The sequence below is a fragment of the Coffea eugenioides genome, chromosome 2 (assembly GCF_003713205.1).
Source record: "Coffea eugenioides isolate CCC68of chromosome 2, Ceug_1.0, whole genome shotgun sequence".
Taxonomy (NCBI): domain Eukaryota; kingdom Viridiplantae; phylum Streptophyta; class Magnoliopsida; order Gentianales; family Rubiaceae; genus Coffea; species Coffea eugenioides.
The window spans coordinates 44752135-44774965 of record NC_040036.1 but is presented as its reverse complement, the minus strand read 5'-3'; the positions used below and the strand labels follow the sequence as shown (position 1 = coordinate 44774965).

General features: G+C 36.5%; 1 protein-coding gene and 1 long non-coding RNA gene across 2 annotated transcripts; one reads left to right on the top strand and one right to left on the bottom strand.

Annotated features, from left to right (window-relative positions):
• Nucleotides 1-8148: 8148 nt before the first annotated feature.
• LOC113760929 lies at nt 8149-15793 on the top strand. Its single transcript, XR_003467110.1, has 2 exons — nt 8149-8374; nt 14345-15793. It is a non-coding gene; the product is annotated as an uncharacterized LOC113760929 (long non-coding RNA).
• A 4082-nt stretch (nt 15794-19875) lies between these two features.
• Nucleotides 19876-22821, bottom strand: LOC113760928. Its single transcript, XM_027303679.1, has 4 exons — nt 22761-22821; nt 21798-21822; nt 20382-20546; nt 19876-20221 (listed from the first exon to the last, which is right to left on the bottom strand). Exons 2-4 carry the CDS (start codon nt 21812-21814, stop codon nt 20023-20025), a joined length of 381 nt encoding a protein of 126 aa, XP_027159480.1. The 5' UTR covers nt 21815-21822; nt 22761-22821; the 3' UTR covers nt 19876-20022.
• Nucleotides 22822-22831: the final 10 nt, after the last annotated feature.

Sequence of the window (22831 nt, the reverse complement as noted above, 5' to 3'; positions counted from 1 at the left end):
TCAACAACCACACTCTCTTCCTCTCACCTTGGCCGATTCTCTCCCCCTCCCTTGGCCAAGAAAAACTTCATCTTCTTCGTCTCAATCTTGCTCACTAATCTTGTTCCCAATCTTACTCACACCTTGGATCATCTTCAAGCTTGGTTGAAGACTTGGTGGAGGGAAGATTCTTGGAGGTTTGGTACTTGGTTTCTTGAGGTCTTGCTTACTATCCTTGGAAGAAGGTAACCCCTCCAAGCTCCAATCTTTCTTTCATCTATTAGCTAAATTTTAGCTAGATACACTTGGGGTTGTTGAAGGGTTCTATGAACCTTGACATTAGGTAGCATGTCTTGAGGATTTTCTTGCTTTCTTGACTTGCTCTTAGGAAGATGTCTTGAGGGATGATATGTTTGATTTGGTTGGATGATCATTTGATATAGCATGGATTCTTGGCTTGCTTGATAGTTTGATTTTACCTCTTTACTAACTTGCAAGATTATGGTTTTGTTGGTTAATATTCACTTGCTTTGTGGGTTGTTTTGGTGGCATGAAAAGTGAGTTATAATGCTTGAATATTGGTGAAAAAATTTTAGTTTTGGTACCTTCCTTGTTGACTGAAAAATGCAAGAGAAATTTCAGTTTTGCAAGGCCACTAGTTGGCCGAATTTTGAGGCTAAAAATTTCAGTTTTGAGCCCCCCTCTTTGGACGAAAATAGTGCTAAAAATTTCTGGTTTTAGTGACCTCCTTTGTAGCTTAAAATCTTAGCAAAAAACTGGTTTTGGTGAAGCCTCCTTGACCGAGATTTAAGGCAGAAATTTTTCAGTTTTTGAGCCATTATTTTGGTTGGAATTGATAGCTAAAATTTCAGGTTTTAAAGTCTCTTGTTGGCCGAGACTTTGAGGACAAAATTTCAGGTTTTAGATCTTCATTTTAATTCCAACCATGTACAAAAATTTTTGGTTTAAAAGCCCCAATTTAACTCTAACTTGGAGCTCAAAAATTCTGGTTTTGAGGCCATACTCGTGGCCGAAAGTTTGAGCAGAATATTTCAGTTTTTGGAGCCTCTTCTTGAGCTAAAATCTTGCTAAAACGATGGCTTTAGATGCACCTTGATCGGAGCAATTAACCTGGCTTTGCTGGAATTTTCGTGTTTCAGGTTTCAAAAATTAGCTTTCGAAAAACTGTTGTATCTTGAGGTAGAAAAATCCAAATTGAGTTCTGTTTATTGCATTTGAAACTAGACCTGAATTTCTTTCAGTGGTATAAATTTCAGGGGCTAGTTCGATTCCTATGAATTTTGAGAAATTTTCAAAGTTCACTGAAATTCAAGACTATTTTGCCCTATTTTTACTAAAGCAGCAATTTGGAACTAAAATTTGACTAATTTCTGATTTGAATCTGGTAGAAGTGTCTTCTAGAGAGTTTTAGTTCATTGAATCTATTATCCAACGGTATAAGATTTGAGATTTTTGGACTTATGAAACTCAAGTTATGATTTTTCAAAGAATGTTACAAAAACTGAAATTTTCTTTGTAAAATGACAAAAGCTTACAAGTGGCTTGGAAACATTTTCTGGGTTCAAGCCTAACCTTTTTGATTATTTGCACCCCATTTTATACATGGGAGACAGATTTTACCGAGCATATGAGATTTCTCTTGACTTGGATCGGAAAGCTTGATTGTTTGGAAGTTAGCCAAACTTCAAGCGAAACTAGTTTGTTTCCTTTGGCTCCGAAATAAAAATTTTCACCTCCTAGTCTTATGCTCTCGGTTTCCATGAAAATGAACCATAAATTGAGCGTTTTAGTTAGAGTAATCCTTGAGGAATTCCACTGGTTTCATATTTGAAACTTGGAGCTTTTAGCTCCAATATTTACTATGAAATAAGTAACATTTTTTTTGAATTTTGACTTCGTAAGTTTAGAAACGTGAACGCTCACTTATATTCTAAAACTATAGAATTGGAAGTTTTAAGATATGAAAACATTTTTTTTCTTTTCCTCGATTTTTGTGCCAAAAATTAAGCGTGGTACTCCTTTTTTTAAATCGAAATTTCTTGCCACGACTTGACTCGAAAATGGAACTTTTGAGTCCTCCTTGAATATTATTTTAGTGATTAAGTGAGAATATTTCTCTTTTAATATGACTTGAGTTGGAGACTCTTGAGTGTGGGTAGCAAGGAGATTTTTTTCTTATTAGCCGTGGCCGAATACCTAGGTAACCGTGATTGTGTATGTCTCAGGTGACCACGTGAACACTGAGGAGCTCGTTTGACCTCTTGCTTTTGCTCTTGACTTTGGTAAGTGTCAAGTGCATGCTTCATGTTACTTTGAGTGAAATGATACTTGTACAAGTGCTATGTGATTCTTGTGATTTGTAAACTAGCCGAGGCGAGGGTGTAGTTTATCGCCCTTGTCCTCTCCCTCTTGAGTACTCGCTACTTGTTATATGAATTTGTGTGACTTGCACTTGTACTTGAACATGCTTTTAACTCGTGAGCACTGAGCGGCAGCATGTACCACATCCTATTCGGGTAGGAGGTACCTCTCATCCTGACTCAGTTTTATGATCGACTCTAAGTAGATTGGAGCGTTATCTCATCGATCAATTATATTTGTGGGGACGCCCTAACCCATTGGCTAACCTCGTAACTCGAACCGGCAAGGGCTTGGTCGAGAAGCTTGGTTAATCATGAAAAATTTTATAGTTTGATCTTTTGAGATCTTTTTTAGTATATTCGAATAGTATTGCCACCTCGTGCTTGTTTGGTTCCGGATCTGAGATGGTGATATGGTGGATGGAGGAAGCAAGTGGAGTTCTACGGATATGTTGCTACTTGAGTTGACAGAGGGTTAACCAAAGATGGCTTGAACCGGCCGTAACGTAAGAATAGCTCCTGAGAGCTCCTGCATCCTTTCTACTTGTGTTTTATTTCCTACTTGTTCACTTATCTGAAATTCATGTTAAGTCGCTTTTGAATGTGCTATTTGATTTGGTTCGTGCTACTTGCTTGTTTGCTTGATTTTCTTGGCCTCACTGAGTATTGGCTCACCCTAAGTTGTTATTCCTTAACAGGTTTTGGAAGTGGAAGTTGGGAACTCTAGACTAGCGGTTTTGGTTGATGCTAGTAAACCTTTTGTATGATACTTGAGACATTTGAAGTGTAAACTTTGTTATATTTGGATTTTTTTATTGTAATAGTAGATGGTAGTTTTAGAAGAATTTGGCTTGTATATTTGAAGTATCCCTTTAATTCTAAGTCTATGGTTGACTTGTGGATCCATATTACGCTAGAATGAATGCGTGAATCCTGACGAAAGTGGGATAGGCGGCCCGCTGATACCCTAGCGCTCGTCCTAGGGGGAGGTGGGGGTGTCACATATCTTATATCTATTAGTACAACAAAAACCTCTAACTCTATGGGGATATCAAGTTTTCGTCACAAAATAGAGAGTGTAGAATGGAAAAATATGTGAGCCATATATGGAGAGAAAAACAGACAAGGAAAAGTGAAAAGAAAGGATGGCAACTTTCATCACTTTCACACACAAATCGTAGAGACGATCCAGATATCACTCTTGCATGGATTTCGGTAGAAGCAGGACACCTGGACTGCTGAAGGGGTCGTTCGTCTTCTCGAGTACATCAAAGAAACGTCACACGAATTAAGGTAATCTGTTTTTCCCCTTCTTCTTGAACCATATGCAAAAATTAGGTTGATCTTAAGTGGTTTTTGGGAAAATTTTGAAAATTTCCACTGCCTTATTTCCCAAAAACCCAACAATGGTATCAGAGCCATCCCTAGTGTTTTTCGTATGATTTTATGTGATTTTTTGTTCATGGATTAATCTCGATTGTTGGATTTAATAATATGCGATATGATGGTTCGAATTTTTGGTGAGTTTTGTGTCTTTTGTTAACTTATAGAACCTATAAAAGTTTAAGGTTTTGATGGTTAAAGATTGCACAAAAATTTACTTTTAACTTTTGATGCATTAGCCGAAAATTCTTGAATGAACAGGCTTGCTATAATCTGATTATAGCGTCGTTATGGGTTTGATTTTTGGGTTTTGTGGCTTCTGATTGACCTTTAAAAACCTGGAATAGTTATAGGTTACAGGTTTTATTGGTTAATTATTGAATAAGAACTTGAACGTTAATCATTACTTTGTCGAATACTTGCGGGTCAAGCTGTCAAACATGATTATCAAGCTTTCTTTTAACTTTCGAGATGAAATCAGACCCTAAACCTCTCTTGTTGAGCTGCAAAAGTTGCATGTCTTTTAGATTCAAAAAAAGGGAAAGGTTGCAGCAAAAATATTGCTGCGATCTTCCAGGGGCTGCCACCGGTTGTTGCTGCCATGTGAGGCTATGGGAGGCTTCCTTGGTGGTGGTGGGAGGTTGCTACAGCTCTTGGTGGTTGTTGGGTAGAAGAATCGAGAGTTTTAAGGGGCAAAAAAGCAGCAGCAACCTCTTGACTGCTGCAGCAGAACCACTGTTGCCTGCGACAACTTGGAGGCTACCGCCGGGAGCTGCTGCCACTGGTGGTCAGTGGAGACCTCTGTGGTGGTGGCTTGTGGTGGTCATCGGTGTTGCTAGAAATCGATTGCAAGAGTGGTTTAAGGAACTAATGAGCCTGTTTGGAACCAAGTTTTTTATCAAATTTTTTAGCTATTAGTTTTTTAATAACTTTAACTACTGGAACCCAAAAAAAACTTATCAAATTTTTTAACCTGCACATTTCAAAATATCTAATACACAAAAAACTTCCTCTTTTCTTCTTTTTTCTTCCTCACCCCGATCCACCACACCTTTATCACCGACCACCACCTCCGCCGCTGCTTCCGGCGCCGGCATTCCTTCTTTTTTTTTCCTTTCTCTTTCTTTTTCTCCCTCTCCCCCTCCCCCTCCCCCTTTGACTGATCTAAACTACGTATTCAAAGTCGAGGCAGACGTATTCGGAATCCAAAAAGAAAACATAGACAGAACGGAATCACTTTCTTCAGTGACATATCTATGCCAGAAAAAGAGTGCTTATTCAAATGTCTCGGGATCGAGGACATCAAGACACCAAAATTTTTGCCCCTCTTCATCTCACAGCCCCAGCCCAAGCTCCTCCAGCAGTGCCTCTCTTTTCTTTTCTTTTCTTTTTTTTTCTCTCTCTCCCCCTCTACTTCCCTCCCCTCTCCCCCTCTCCTCCCTAGCCACCCTCCCCCTTCCCCCAGTCGCGGTACCAGATCGCATCTGCGATCTGGTCACACGACCACGTTAGGCAAAGGGGAAGGGGGAAGGGGAGGAGAGTAGGAAAGGGGAGAGGGGGGGAGAGGGAAGATGGAGAAAAGGGGAGAGAAAAAGTAAAAAAAAAAAAAAAATGGCTGCTGGTTCTCTGGCTTCGGGAAAGGAGTACAGGGGGAGAGGGGAGCAGAGAAGGAGAGGGAGAGGGAGAAGAGGGGAAGAGAAAAAGAAAAAAAAAATTAGCTTGACCATAGCTGCTGAGTCTTCAAAACTGGAGGCAGAGGTGGCGAGGGAGGGAATAGGGAGGAGAAGGAAGAAGAAGAAGAAGAAGAAGAGAGGAAAGAAAAGAAAGAGGAAAGAAAGAAAAAGAAAAAGAAAGAGAAAAAGAAAAAAAAAATTGGACCATCTGCTGGTTCTTCAAAGCTAGCGGCAGAGGTGACGGGGGAGGGAAGGGGGAGGGGGAAGGAAGAAAAAGAAGAAGAAAAAAGGAAAGAAAAAAAAAGAAAAAGAAAGAAAAAAAGAAAAGGAAAAAAAAGTTTTTCATCTCAAAAAATTTTTCCAAAAAACTTCTACAGTACACTACAGTAAAATTTTAGACAAACTTTCAAAAAACTCAGGTTCCAAACGGGGCCATAAAAAAGTGCTGAAACTGAATCTTTTCAGACATTCAGATATTTTGAGTGTTTGATAAATAAAAATCCATCTGCTGAACTTATTTAGTGGTGTTGAACTTGTGTGTATGTTTTTCAATCCAAGAATCCTAACTGCATGCTTAATTCTGATAAGAATCAATAGAATTACTTCAACTACCTTATCTTATCTACCAAATCTACTTTTGTTTGTTAATTATGTTCAAAATTCTTATCTAATTAAACAATTGGGTTAATTACATTTACCTCCCCTGAGGTTTGACCAAATAACGAATCGATCCCTGAGATTTGACCAAATAACAAAAAGGTCCCTCAACCGTTAGTCTTTGCCGTTGACTGTTAGGGTTAATTACATTTACCCCCTTGAGATTTGACCAAATAACGAATCGATCCCTAAAATTTGACCAAATAACAGATTCCTCCCCCACACTAACTTCTGTCACTTATATGTAACGGAAATAGCCAAAAATCTAAATAACCCTTATTGATTTCCATCAAATTTTTAAGGATTAATTACATCTATCTCCTTTGTGGTTTGACCAAACTACTTTTAAATCCCTATGGTGTGGTAATATTACATGTACCTCCTTTTTAAGTAATCTCGTCAAAGACACTTAAATAGAAGTAGTAAAATATCATATTTACCCTTTGTAAAACTTGTAGTTAGAGAAAACTTACCGTTAAAAAATCGAAGGTGGTTTCAATAATAATAAATTAAACTAATAGTTTATTACTTAAATAAAACAGTTTTTAACCAGTATAAAAGAAAAAAAAACCAAGCATGTAATAATCAAACTTGATAAAATATGCGCATAAAGGAACAAAAGAAAGAAAATGAAGAAAGAAGGAAAGCTTAGAAAACAAAAAAGAAATTAAAATGTGAAAAGCAAAGAAAGGAATGGAAAAAAAAAGTAGAGTGAAAAAAGGAAACCGACAATTGAGCGATGAAAGAAAATTTATAGAAGCAATGTAAAGGTTCACTCAATCCACCACAAAAATGAGACAGACATGATTTTAAAAAATGAGACCATTACCTGATTCTCAAATATCCTTTGACTACTTAATCGGCCATGACAAAGTGTTTTGTGTAGAAAAGCCTTCTGCTAGTTTGGTTTTACAATGGGTTACTAATAAATAGAGTAAAATGCCAATAGAAAACTGGTACTTCATTTATATAATATAGGAAAAGTATAAGGAGCTGGTACATTATGGAAAGAAAAAATGTGTACTACATTTTCAACCCTCTTATTCGCTAGAAATTTTAATTTTACTTTATCTTTTAAATAAATTATTTTTTGAAAAAATAGGTACTTTGTTCATATAATTGGGAAAAGTCGTAAAGCACTGGTATTTTATGGGATAATGGGTATTACCCCATGTAATCCAAAATTTGTCACACTATTTCACCAAATTATAAAATATGTGTATGGCAAATTTTGCATTACAAGGTCTATCAAAATTTACTCTGATTTTATCTGTTAAATAAATTAATAATTTGTTGGATTCAAAATTTTATTTGTTAACCAAAATTTTTTTCTGAAAACACAAAAATCGATAGGTCAAAAATTTGATGGAAATCAATAAGGGTTATTCAAACTTTTGGCTATTTCCGTTACATATAAGTGACAGAAGTTAGTGTGGGGGAGGAATCTGTTATTTGGTCAAATTTTAGGGATCGATTCATTATTTGGTCAAATCTCAGGGGGGTAAATGTAATTAACCCTAACAGTCAACGGCAAAGACTAACGGTTGAGGGACCTTTTTGTTATTTGGTCAAATCTCAGGGATCGATTCGTTATTTGGTCAAACCTCAGGGGAGGTAAATGTAATTAACCCTAAACAATTTGATATTCTCTATTTAACGGTTTTCTATTTCTCTTTTCTTCTTTTTTAATAACTTTCACATCTTCTCCATACGTCTCATATAATATATTTCATCTTTTCTATTAATTTGATTTAAAAATAAATATTGTCATTTTCATACCTAACAATTTTAAACTAATTAAATCATAAGGTCTATTTCTCTTTTGAATGAAAAGATATAAGTGCAAAATTATCAAATTAAACTTATTAAGTATTCAATTATAAATATTTATCAAACAGTATAAATAAATTTAGTATTAAAATTCAAATATTTATATATTTTTTTTCAGTGTTTAAAATTTAGCAAATTAATTATATTTCAGAATTCAGATTCAGAAAGTAGAAAATTCATTGTCAAATGTCAAATGTACAAAAATTCATTGGAGCAGTGGTTTCTGCCTTTTGGGGTCAGTTTTTTGGGCGCTCTCCCTCAAATGTCACCCTCAAAATTAGAAGCAATCAGCCTATCGCACAGCCGCACCCATCTTCTGCCGTCGTCGGGCCTACCGGAGGCGCCGACAGCCAGCCAGCCAGCCAAATCTGAGGTCCAAGGTCCCACTGTTTGGGGTAGGGCAGTCACCTAAAATCTTGCAGCGGCGTCAGCGCCAGCACCGAATTCGCGGCCAATTCTCTAGGTTACAAGGTTGGTGCCCCACCGTTGCCTTTCCCGGCACTATATCTTCCTCCTGGCAATAGATTCTGCCTCCTTTCTTTGTGTATATTTGTGTGTGGCCATTTTTTTTTCATTTTTTCTCCCTTGTTGAAAATTCCTTATTCTGTGTAGAAATTTTATCCATTTGATTTTATTGGAGTGTCGAAATCATTTGCAATTTTAAGCTTAACAAAGTGTTACTTTTGCCAAAATTATTGCTAAATCCGTTTGAGTACGGTTGAACTGTATATCTGACTAGAGGATGGCTTAAACATAGGATAACTCAATTTTAGCAGCGAAAGAAAAAAGTTAAGTAGGAGTCCGAACAACTCAACATGCTAATCTGAGTGGAAGGAAAATTAGTTAACAAGGTGCAAATTGGCATAAAGGCACCAATTTGCGCCTCGTGAATTCATAAGAATCTTAGAAGAATGTGCTTTAATTTGAAGTTAGTGAAAATCATGAAGGCAACTGGTTGATAAAAGGAGCAACACATATTCTGCCATTGATCTAGATGCTATGGGGATTTTCAAAATCATGAAGGCAACTGGTTGATAAAAGGAGCAACACATATTCTGCCATTGATCTAGATGCTATGGGGATTTTCTAATTTTTTTGCCCTTCATTGATAATTTCGATGAAGAAAAAGGAGCAATGCAAATTGATCTAGATGCTTTGGGAACTTTCTGATTTTTTTGCCCTACAACTATTTGCCTCTATATTCTGCCATTTTTTTTGTTTATTTACTAGTTGACTAGGCGCTCATGTGTTGCATAAGTTTGCCCAGATTTTGCTTTTATATCCATAGAAGAGTTAGTCGGAATTAGTTGGATAGAAACAAAAAGACAAGGAATTAGTTGGCAAAGATGAAGATAGAGAGGTCATGTAGATGCATGGTTGTATATTATATATATAGAAAGGCATTTAAATTTACAGGTCCTATTACCAAAGTGACATATTGTTAATTCAACCTGATGAAGTAGGATTCTGATAACAATGAATTGCTCTTGACCTGTTGAAGTAGTCTGATGACTGGTAGATGATGAAGTTATTTGTAACTTTGGAAGTCTTCTGCAGGAAGCTTCTCTTTGCACACAACACATCATACAGTAGTGGTACAATAGCCAGTTGATCTTCATTTGGTTGTTGATACTGCATCCAATGTAGAAAAAGTGCTATGTGGCAAAATCAAACTTCTCAGCCATAATCTGATCAACTGTAGCATTGCCAATATAGCATGTGCAATGCAAGTGTAGCAAATCATTTAGGATATCTACATCAGGGTAGTACATAAGACCTTGAATTGTCTTTTCTGCTTTAGCTAAATGTGAAAATTTCGACAGTTTTATGTTGCAGTATAACATAGTGAAATAGATTACCACAAAAATGAAGAGGGCGAAGTGTGATTTAAGTGTTTATGATATAAACAAACACACATGTCAAACAAAACTGATTGTAACTGCAGAATTACAGATTCCAGGAATGTCAGGCATTAGGAGTGTGCAAGTCAAATATGTAGTTATATATCTAAATGTCAATAATCATCAGTAGCGCGAAATATCACAAAAATTGGCTTCAGAGCACTGCCAAATGGTATATCTCTAAACTTGATGTGGGACAAGATGGGTGAGATCTTGCCTACTAGTGGGAGCAGAAGAACAAGGATCTTGAGACTGTTTTGGGGCTGTGAACATTACCGTGGACAGTGACGTGGTGAGAAAAGAGGGGAAGAAGCGGAGAAGCTAGGAGAAAGAAGAACAACACAACTAATAAACCAAAACTCAATCTCTATAAAGCTCCCCGGGGCTTGGTCTGGTGGCATGGGGCTGCTGAAGATGGGGTGTTGTCCCTGGTTCGAGTCTCGCCGCCAGCAAGTTGCGGGGGGCAGGGGATTAGTCTGCGGGGTTCACTCCCTGCCGGAAACCCTAAAAAAAAAAAAAATTCCTCTATAAACATAAGTATGACGTAGAAACATAAGTATTTATAAAGTAAAAAGCTACCTAAAACTCCTATTTCCATATTCTAAATAGGAAAATAGCTAATTGTAGAACTCTAGAACTTTCGGGAACTTTCCCATTCCCTATAAGAATGACTTGAACAACATACCTGATATTGTAGATAACTCAAAAAGGCCCAAAATGACTGACATTCTGGAAATTTCGAGTGACGGAGGAAAGACCAAAATTTTTAAGGCCTAATAATAGAAACTACTAAACAAGCAGAGAACTTTGACCATGTTAGACTCTAGGAATCACCATGGACAGACTCCTTGAGACCAAAACTTCTTCTTTTTTGGGAAAGGATCTTTTAGTTTATTCTTAGCTTCCAAGGACAAGAATATTTATCCAACCAACTTATGGTTGGGAAATTAGTGGAGAAATTAGTAGAGAAAAAGATAGGGAAGGGAAACCAGTTATTATCGATTTTTGCTGATTAGAACTTGAAGCTTCCAAAATATTGTTGCCAGCTGTGTCAATTGGCTGCTAACCCAGCAATAAAGCTTCAATTCAACTGGTTCAATGAGCCATGCTCTCTAATGTAGAGAGAAAATATTGTAAAGCTTCTAAATTTTATTTCTTTTCACTTTCATGCACTTTTATCTTTTAACAAAGCAACTTCTTTTGGACGTCCTTTCAAAATCTTTCGAGAAAGTCTCAAAGTTTGAAAAGAGTTCTGCATTTGTAACCATATTGGTCAAAGAAGAAGAAGAAAATATGGCTGACCAAGAGGAAGAAAGTTTGGGCTCTAAATACCAGACTCATATAGGACAAGCTGGATGAGATCTTGCCTACTTGCGTGAGCGGAAGAAAGAGAGGAACTTGGGACTCTTTCCAGGCTGTGAACGGTAACCATGAACAGAAACATGGGAACGAAAGAGGGGAAGAAGTAGAGAAAAATTCTTGGTGACTGTGAATCATGGACTATGGTACTGATTTCATAATTCTGAATTGGATGTCTTGTGTTTTAGTGCAGTGAGTTGTCCAGGGATAAAACTAGTAAGGAATCTCATATGATGCCATGACATTTTCGTGGGGTTGCTTGGCAATGTTGCTTTTGACTTATCTTCAATTTGGGCATTGAAGCCATGGCGAGACATGCAGACATAGAACCAGTACATGGCTATTATTTACAGCTTTTAGTATTTTGTGTGTTAGAATTTGCGAGTTGGAGGTATCATTATTAGAAATTTAATAACCTAGTTGGATTCTCAACTTACATAACTACCTTCTCTTAAATTCTATTCAAGGAAGTTAAAGTGGTCTTTTTGGAGTGCTTGTGGGTCAGTCCCATAGGCTTGTGGCAGTTGTTGGATGTCATACTCAGTTTATAGTAAAGTAGTTAACATATCGCAAATACTTTGCACCATTCACAGTCTAGCAATGTCTTTGAAGTCACTACAAAAACACCATATAATGGCCTCATACTAAAATAAACTGCTGGTATAAGGGATTTCAGAGATATGGCCTCATGCTAATATAAATTGCTGGTGTAAGGGATTCCAGTCTCTGGAATCCAAGAATCCCCAGTAATAAAATTAGAAACTGTGAAAGGAATGACTTCCTCGGACTGATTCAATGCTTTATATCCCACCCATGAAATTCGTCTCCTTGTTCCTGCGCCAGGGCCCCAATTACCGTATTCTATATAGGTTAGCTCATCTGTGCGATGGCCTGGCCACTCGTACCACCCAGCTGGGTCTATGATGTTATCCAGGAAGGATTGCATCACAATCACGGTCGACCATGCAAACCATGGTCTTCCAAGAAAAGCGTGAACCTGTGATTTGTTGGACTGTAAATCCGGGACTGCTGTCAAAGTGGAATTTTGAATGACAAATCCACTAACTTGACCGGGTAACGGTTTTCCCTGTGCAGTGAAAGTAATAATGCGGTTAGGCAACCGCGCATAGAAGTTGCAGCTTTGAAAGACTGCTGCAGCCTCGCCAAACACAAAATCAACAGTGCCATAGATTTCACACTCCTTATAAAATTGCTTGCCCAACTTTGCATAGAGCGTGTCATGGTACCCTAAAAATGTACATCTGTAAAATGATGATTGATTAGACTCGGACATTAGGGCAACAGCTTGACTGCCTTCTCCTGCTGAGTTCTCGAAAGTAATGTACTTTGCTGAGAATTTATCACCTTTAACAGCTGCAAACAATGTCATGTAATGGCATTTTAATAAGCTTGATATGCTATGAAATGGATAAAGAAAAGATAAAGTTTATGAAAAAGAAAAAAGAAAGGAAAAGAAATCGTAAATACAGCTTGCTGAAAATTTTAAATCCTATATGCAATATTTTTTCCACTGCGAAACCAAAATGAACATCTAAATCTTCATCTTCCAAGACCATGCAACGTGAAAATATCTATATGAATATACGATCTTTGAATATTCTTTCTACTGATAGAGTTGGTAGTATTATTGCCAAAGAAGTAAGCTTTCTGCAAAGAAGTTGGTACTATTTACGATGGGGGAGTATTTCATCGTCCAGTCTGTCTTATTAAATTTAGGCATTGTACTGTGTAGAATGTATGAATTACATAATCTTAATAACGCAGCATGGTGTATGTGAAATTGTAGTAGTACTCCAAAGAGAATAGATTGCTGCAAGAAGCAAATGAGCTTGAAGAATTAAAGCTTTGAAATTTGAAAGCCACTGTAACTTTGTAGAGCTAGACATGGTAGAGGGTACATACTATGTGGGAAGATACAAAGCGCGCATGTTTGATATTGTTGAAATCTTGTGTTTGATATGGATATAGGCAACAATTAAATGCTGAGCTTGCATTTCTGTAAGTGTGCTTGCATTTTGTTGTTCAACCTTTTTTACCTTCTCCAGTTGTAGGCATGCTTTATTTGGTTATATTTACATGGCTTAGGATACTTCTACAAGCTTATGAACCACTATGATTTCCTTAGGCTTCTTTGTGTAAGTGCATCGATTTTGCCCATTGGGTAATTGTTATCAGATAACTCAGTTTTGCCCATTGGGTAGTGTAAGTACATGCTTGTAGGCCCTCAAAAATATTCATTTAAACCTCACTTGGAAGAATGAATATGAAGAAATAGGACAAAGCAGTGAGGTTTAATATGATAAACAAAACAAAACAAGCTTTAAGGCCTTTAGATAAAAGGACAAAATTGCAAGGTGAGAAAGGGCGAGAGTAAGAACATAAATTGAGAGGATAAATTTCTGATAATTGTTTTCTCACATGCAAATAATCTGGCAACTAGGCCTTTATGTAAAACTAAGATAAACCCATTCCTTATCTGACTTTAGTACCATAACACACACGGACTCAATAACATAGACAATATTGATATCAAATTCTAGCTAATAAAGTTTCTGAAACACAAAGCCATATCACCTAAATAATTGGAATAGACTTGTTTAAACCTACTAGAAGGCTTCTTTGCTGCATTAAAAGGAGAGCTTCAATGAACTGCAACAGACAAATGGTGAAGTTCTATAGTGCAGTGAAGAAAAAAGAAGTTAAAAGAAACAAAAGGAAGGCTTCTGATGTCCCCTGTTTTTCCCACTCTGCTTTTTACTACTCATCTTTTCATTAAAATTCACCATTTACATGTTAAAAAGCTGAAATGTTGTGATCCTACTAAAGCAAAAGTAGAAAGCATAAATCGCAGTCAGAAGTCCTTACAAACAGTGGCAGTTTCGTAAGTTTTGAACTCAGGGAATCTCCTGTTCATTGTGATTTTGGTTAAATTTTCACCGTCTCCAATCAAAGCTATATTTGTCTTATTTCCCCACACTTCGACAATCTCCTCATATATACCCGCCTCCACATGAATGTAGTACCTGGATTGACTCTGAATGGGTGCCGATGCAATGGCATCCATTATCCGTCTATATGCTCCAGGTCTTGTCTTGGACACAGTTGCATTAAACATAATGCCATTTCCATGAATGTTGCTTGATTTCTTTTGTCCTTTCAGCTGGAAATGTATGGAGATGTAAACAGATATAACCATAACCAATGCAATCACAATGATCACTAAAGCGCCCTTGGCCATAGCTCCCTATCTACACCTGGTGATTAGTGGTCGATGCAAATAGCTGCCTGAGCGTTCTTTTTGTTAAGTAGTTGGTTGCAGGGATGAGTTGCAATTCCAACCTATCACCTGGAGATGTTGCTGATAGGCTAAAAGTGTATCTCTCAGGCACGAGTAAAAGAGGCAGATGACTACTTCAATGATGTCTCAAGACAGTTTGAAAAACATTCAAAGCTTATGGTGCTCTTTCAAGTTGCTATGCCAAGAAGTTGATGAAGAAAACTGAGGAACTTATGCAGAGAATGACAGCATCTCGTTGTAACACAAAAGTTATCATACATGAAAGTGCTTAACCTCTAATTTGAGTTGTGATAGACTAAGAGACTTAGAGAAGTTTATGGAAGAAATGGAAACAGAAGGCATTTTGTTGCAGCAACTTTGAGTACTACGTCTTGTTGAAAGCATATGCTACTGATTATTATACTAAAGCCACAGGAAAACACTTGAAGAAAATCGAGATGGAGGCTCTAGTTCATGCGGGATACAACATTTGTTTTTCATGGCAGCAAAGGAATGCTTAAGAGCTAGCCTGGTAAAAAAGTCTTCTGAGATACTAAACAAGGCAGAGACACTCAAGGGGGGAGCAAAGTGTACGGTATACATTCATGAACTTCTCCTTGGTATGCATTTGCATTCGACTAGCAAGAACTAGAATGAAGTCGTCAACTCTGGCATCTGTGCAACAAGAGGGGCTATGTAAGCAACTCAGAGCATCAAGACATGATACGATTTTCAATCAGTTTGGATGACATTCAAGGAGCTGAAAACATTTTCCAGGAAGGTGAATCTGTGAAAACCCACCGCTTATGACTCGGATATTTTTGAGGACAAGTTTAATGCTTATGCTAAAATGAGATTGCTGGGAGAGGCAGCAGCAGTGGTACGAAGCTGTGGTGAGTGGAATGAAGGTTCCTGCGGAGGCATGGGACCAACTAGCATATCTATACTACAAAGATAATCAGATGAAGAAGCCTGTTGATGCAATGACGAAGGCCTTTCTATTGTGAAGGCATTTCTATTGTGAAGGCATTTGTTGGACATTAAACCGCATTAACATGTATTGCATGTTTTGAGTATTTAAAAGAAAATGGAGATGCAGAAGTTTACTGATACTGATGGGAACGATATCATGATTGCCAAGGAATTGGGTAGATTTAAAATTGTTACCTTAGTCCTAAAAAAGGAAATAAAAGACTAGCTATCTGTTATTGTGTTTGTATTTTTATTCTATCTTGGTTTTCAGACATAATGTTTCATTATTTCTGGCGGTAACCTACTATAGCCAACTGAAACTTTAATCCTTACCCAAAAAAGGATGATTTGGTTGTTGAATTGCTTTGAGTGTATAATGCAAATGGATAAAAACCATTTGAGGCCAATGGACATCTTTGGGGGTAACGAAGAATTGCGAATGGATAAAACCATTTCAGGCTAATGGACGTCTTTGGGGATAATGACCTGAAACTGCCTGCTACATAAAAATATGCTTGATATTCAGAACATGATTTACTTCCTGCGAAGACCTGTCATGCAATGAATCATCTGGGGGCTTTCCTCCTTGGTCGGTGATCACAACTTACGACCGTAAGTAGGCACAAAAACAATAATGAATAGTTTTTTATTTTAGTTTTTGAATATTAGACTTAGCTGCCTTCATTTGAATGCAGTAACTTTACGGCCAACAACTCCACATAATTAGATTCTAACAGCAGATGAATGCAAGAAATCATTCATATTGGGGATGATGACCTGAAACTGCCTGCTAAATAAAAATATGCTTGATATTCACAACATGATTTATTTGCTGCAAAGGCCTGTCATGCAATGAATCATCTTGGGGCTTCCTTCTTGGTCAGTGATCACAACTTACAACTGTAAGTAGGCACAGAAATAATAATGAATATTTTTTGTTTTGAGTTTTTGAATATTAGACTTAATTGCCTTGATTATAATGCAGTAACTTGATGGCCAATAGCTCCACATTATCAGATTCTAACAGCAGATGAATGCAAGAAATCATTCATATATTTAGTGATTATAAAGTGAGTGAAAGGATATTTCTATACTTTTTGGAATAGCAATCATGATCGAATTCTTTAGCTGCTGTTTAATTTTCCGTGTACCCTTGTGTTATAGTAGTATTTGGCCAAGAAAACTGCTAAGGCCTGACTAATGGATGTTAACAGATATACATTTATGAATATTTAATGTCCATTTGTAGAAAAACTATGCTTACGTGAGCTTGAGCGTTAGTCAAGGATACTCCAGAGTTCAGAGTAGCATTGACTTTGTCTTCTGGACTGAAATTGCAAAAATACACCATTTTTGAGTTATCAGAAAAACTATGCTTACGTGAGCTTGAGCGGTTAGTTCAAGGATACTCTTCAAGAGTTCAGAGTAGCATTGACTTAGTTGTACTTTGGACAAGAAGATTTTGCAAGAAAGAGTTATCAGTCAAACTGTGGTTTCCTGTGGAATTACTTTAGTATTTCAACTCAAAAGTCAAACTGGCTTTAGACAAAAAAAAAAAGAGTTATCAGTCATTACCATATAAAACCAACAGCGCATTTATGCATAACCTTGACAACTACGCAATTCCACCATAATTTACAGAGATTAAAATCTTCCAACATACTGATTGATGCAAATTGAACTGCTAAAGTTTCTGATTTTTCGATTATTACTAAACATTCCAGAGTCCAAGTGCGATAATAGGCTGACCAAGCCAATAGGCTACATTGGTACAGAATACTTTGGTCTACATGTATTGACAGTGAAGAGTGTTGATGTCTCTGGTCTTGGGGCAGTAGTATTAGAACTTTTGACGGGGAAAAGGGCTATTTAACAATGGCTAGCTGCGATAAATCTATATTTCCTCTAGCAGCAACGGTATTTTGCTCAGTATCAATGGTAAGCATGCCATAACATTGTAGCAAATCACCTGCAAATCACCAACCCTGCTCATGCAGAAAAAAATTAGTCCCTGCTCATGAAGGTAATTCAAACGTAATGTCCATCCAAACTTGGAATTGTCAATCAAGTGCACGGTACGATTATGTTAATATCAATTCAGAAATAGTGAATATATGATAGACAGAAACATCTGCACCGTATCCATTAGTAGAGTTCAATACAGTATAAGAGATAATATTATTATATTTGGACATAGTTTTTTAATTTCATTCTCTCTTCTAAAATGGCATCTTACTAAAAACTCAAGGCTATGGAGGCAGCAGTTCATTGGATGAGCAAAAAGCTAGATGAGTCCTTTTTTGTGTCAAAGAGAACAACATTTTATCTACCTAGCATGACATGTCCAAATTGCACGAATGATCCAGGTAATAATGATATTCATTGAAATAATTCACAAGATTTTACTCGTCCATAATATCAAATCCATAGATAGGTTGCATCTGAAATGATCTATTCTATACGAGTATAGGCAAGAAGACATCCTTCCAATTGAAGAACAAGCCATTGAGTCCTTCAATCAAATCAATTTGAAGTAAATAGAGGGCTACTTTCTTTGTTTCAAGAAAATTACAAAGACCGTAACCTCTTTTTATTTCCAAAAATGATGTAACGGATTTCAGCTTTGGCCTTATTTATCAAGTGGCATTTGTTATTTAATTATTAGGCTATATTTTTACTCCTTGTGTAATTGTATAGTCTGTTATATTTTGATTGGTTTAGATAATCAATCCTAAATTCTGAAAATTCAAAGAATTTAGGGCGTGATAACATTGATTAATGTTTATTTTTCACCGAGACAACATATATTATATTTTGTTCTTTATTGAAACATCTAGAAAAAGTTTGTGACATACTATTGATCAGTTTCTTCATTAAACTTAAGATAAATGACCCTTTAGTCCAGTACTCTCTTGTAGCCAAACTAATGAGCTATTATGCTCCGCTCCCTTCTGGTAAATTATCCACTTTTATCAATCGATGAATTTTCACATTTTGTCTGAAAAAAATGATATTAACTTATTTCTCTTTCAGGAAAAAAATTGCCAAATTTTGTTGTTATGAAAATATGGTTGTCACCATGAATTATGTATCAGATTCATGATCATTTGTTTCTTCTTGTTGTACTACCTATATGGATAGTCAAGGCAATCTCAAGTTATATGATTATCATCCTTTGCAATTGCAAAACAAATTCAAAAAATATGAAAATTAGTGACATAGTATTTAGTTCAAATCAATGTATTTTTATCAATCAATTTATCCAATAGTAAGTGATTTTGTTACAGCTTGAGCAAGGAAAAAGTTGTAATTGGACTTGATGGGTGTTTGGGTTATTCAGATAATTTTCAACTTATTTATTTGTACTAGTATAAATCAGTTGATCCAACTTATCAATTCATACTGATATAAATGGGTTGATCTAAGTATAATAATAATAAAATTTCTATCAGAACTTGTTCGTATTACCTAAATTGCCACTTCGCAATTGTTTTATTTGCTTGCAACTTAATGTTCTAATCACCCAAATTGGCACTTTGCTATTATTATATTTACTTGCAACTTAATGAGTTACCTTACTAACCAAACAATTTTGCGTGTTTTGTAGTTCATGAATTCAAGGTCAAAAAGTTTGAAGAAAATTTGTGAAATGACCAAATGGAAATAAAGAAATTTTACCTTTTAGCAATTATGAAAAGAAAAGGATAAAAGAGACCACATGGCACTTGAATTACAAGACGGTATTTTTTAACTTAATTTTTTTTAACACATTTGTTGTCTTCACTCCTATTATTTTTCCCGCTAATTTTCTTTTCTTGGTGCATTTGGGTGGTTAATCAATTAAAAATGGTAAAAAGTTTCGAAGTTATTACTCGATGACCCAAATTTCAAACTTTTTTTCAACTCCAATTATCAAACATTTAAATAGTGAATTCATGAATTTTCAATATAACCGGTAATTGTTTAATTCAATTGTATTTTCTTTTTTAAATTTGTTTTTATTTATGTCCTCCTACCAAATCCATAATCCAAACAAAGGATTTACCTTCTTTGGATCTTTTTTCATTTCCCCAGTACTTTCCTTTGTCAACCAAACAAGAGAAAAGAATATGGGTTTGCAAGGAACCTACTTTCCATTCTTTTACTTTCCTTTCCTCGGTGGCCTCCTGGAACTAGGCCAGACTTGTGAACAGAGGGCTATGGCTCATAGAGGACGTTGACCATCTTTTCTGGTAATCATTCCGAATCCGTTGTTTATCTAGTTGCAGCACTCTACAAGGCCGGTGACCATCTTGTTTGAAGGGGCAACTTTTTGTTAGCCATTCTTCCTTTCAAAACACCCACAATTGATTTAAAGTCTATAGGCACTAGGACCCTAATGACCCATTTGCATTATGATGCTTTGATTCGAAATAAAATTCCACCAAAATTTCAGGCACAAGTACCCAAACGGAAGAAGTACTATTGTAACCAGGCATTACCAGTTTACTACTCCATTAATACATCAAATAAGAGGAAAATCAAGGCTCTCCACAAAATGTTAGTCTATCCTACCGTCAAAAATATAGTTTCACAGTAGAAACTTGGGATCACATGAATTCCAAATCTTCTTCCTGTGCTTCAAGAACTATGGTGGCAAGAGCAAGTCTATATGCGGTGGACCACAAATTCCTAACCAGAACGTAAATTTCCTTCCTCCTCTTGCTAACAGAGATGGTCTTCCATTGATCCTCTCTAAGATGAGCAAGCAAGACCGCCTCACATAGAGCTATTGCCACATGCTTCTTGCTGTATGTCCATTAAAACAACAATCAAAAGCACAAAAATAAACCAAAAAGACTAAAAGGACAAACAAATGATGTCCAAAGGAACTCACGTCAACCAAACAAATTCACAAAGCAAAGAATAGTTCATTCACAATCCCTCTTGCAGAATATACAATAATTACCTGCCTCGAATGAAGCCAGTTGTAATAAAACCAATTGGCCACCTAAAAGACTCCCTGACTACCGGTTCTTCTGGTACTTGAAGTGCCCATCTCCCAGATGGTTGCTGAACAAAATATGAACCCGGCAAAGACTGAGGTGCTTGAAATTTTCCAGCATCCTCCAGTCTGCGTTGTTTGCAAGAAGATACTTTCAGAAAAGTTACTAGGAGCCTTAAAAGTTCCAGTTTCCAAAGTTCCTCCTTTTTAATTTTCCCAAAAATGTGATACATACATACTCCTAAGTGCATTTACAAGGCTGCATGCCATACTTAAGTTAGTTCAACCTCTACAACCTTATCGTTACACAGCATCATAACTTTATTGGTCTAAATAACCCGCACAACAGAAATGCCAATCCCTCAAATGAGTTTCGCAATCTAAGCCATCATCTAACAAGGCAAAGCAAAAAGTTATGATATCTCCCACAATTCTTTTAGTGAAGACTTTACCATATCTTATGAACCTTGAGACCTAAAACACAAAACCAATCTTTGACAGCGGTAGTCAGAATACAGCTGGACATCACCCATGTAAGCCACTGAAAATATACATGAGAATTTGAAAAATAGGCCTTGTTTGGCAGTAAAAAAATTGCAAAAGTGGAGGTTCTGGGAATAAAAGGTTTCTAGTTGTCTCACTCATAAATCAGTCAAAGTCCAACCTAATATTAAAAATTAATAGGGTTAATTCCACTTTGTCCCCCCAAACTTTGGATGATTATCCACTTAAGTCCCTAAACTTCAAAATGGGACACTTAAGTCCCTAAACTTATAAATACCTCCCACTTAAGGAAAATTGTTAACAAATCCTGAATGCTGGTTGGTGGTCGAAGTGTCCCATTTTATAAGGGTTTAGGGATTTAAGTGTCCCATTTTATAAGTTCAGGGACTTAAGTGGGAGGTATTTATAAGTTTAGGGACTTAAGTGTCCCATTTTGAAGTTTAGGGACTTAAGTGGATAATCGTCCAAAGTTTGGGGGGACAAAGTGGAATTAACCCTAATTTTTATTGCCTCGTGGTTTCCAATAGTTGCTGCCTGAAGAATCCTGAGGACAGTTTTGCTGAACCAAATCATAAGCCTTTTCATACTTCAGAAACATGTACCACATCCACTTGTTTCATGAAAAGGAAAAAGTAAAGTCATAAGTGGTGAAGGAAAAAGGAAGAAAACAATGTCCCAATCCACTGTATACCAGATATTGATGGTTTCAACATGTCAGCATGACACCTATAAACTTGCATTTTCACCAATAAAATTTAATAAAGAAGACAATCATTTTTCATTTGCATGAAACAACTCAAAATCGTCTGGGTAAGCTGCGCGAAACAAGCCAAACAAATAAAAAGAACTCCATGAATATTTCTGAAGAAATTCTACCTGGTTGACAACCACATAGTTATATCTAGGCCTGTCAACGGTCCGGGTCTAGGCCCGACCCGGCCCGAATCCGTAAAATTATTGCGGGTATGGATAGGGATTTAATTCCGTTATTCGGATCCGGATCCAGATCCGTTTTTTCAAACAAAAAAATGGGTTGGATACGGAATATAATATTCCGACCCGTACTAGACCCGGATCCGTATATAAATGTATTAATAATTTAAAATATGTATATTTATCAATATAATTTGATTAGGGTGATGTATTTGAGTAAAGTTACTTTGATTTATTTTCTTATTTAGTTTTTTTTGTATTAGTTAGAAATTAGTGTACAAATATATTTTTTTCTCATTTTTATTAGAAATTATAAATTTTCATAATTTTTTTCGGGTAGACCCGGATCCGGATCCGAGACCCGTCGGATCCGGATCCGGAACATAGAATAGAAGACCCGTCGGATAAATCGCAACGGATCTTCTGTCCCACACTCTGTGCCATTATCTGTCCCAGTTTTTATTATATTGTTATTTCTCCTTCATAAACATCATGTTTTAGTTCTTTTTTGTTTCCTTATGATTTAATAACTAACTATTAATTCAGTAAAAAATAAATACAACAGCTTCAAAAAAGTAATATATAATAGAAAATTAAAAAATACAGCAGAAAATGCATAAAATATCTCATTTTTATGCATTTTGATTTTTTGAGTTTGTTAAATTTTGTATTACTGAATTAATAGTTATTAGATCTTAAGGAAACAAAAAAGAACTAAAACATGATATTTATGAAGGAGAAATAGTAATATAATAAAAAGTGGGACAGAGAATGGCACAGAGTGTGGGACAGAAGATCCGTTGCGATAAATGGATCGAATCCGGATCCGATTTGGTATGCCGGGTCCGGGATCCGGAATAATGAATTCCGGCCCGAACCCCGGCCCGTTGACAGGCCTAGTTATATCACTGGCATGAGGAGCACAAACCACGGCTCCCTCTTCAAAAACACCTTCCTTGTAGGCATGCAAAAGAACT

Bases quoted from the DNA above. Each gene is read 5' to 3' on its own strand.
- LOC113760928 (XM_027303679.1), bottom strand. The intron at 20,222-20,381 runs GTAATTATTGTA...ATGGACATACAG, and splicing joins ACTGGCTTCATTCGAGGCAG to CAAGAAGCATGTGGCAATAG.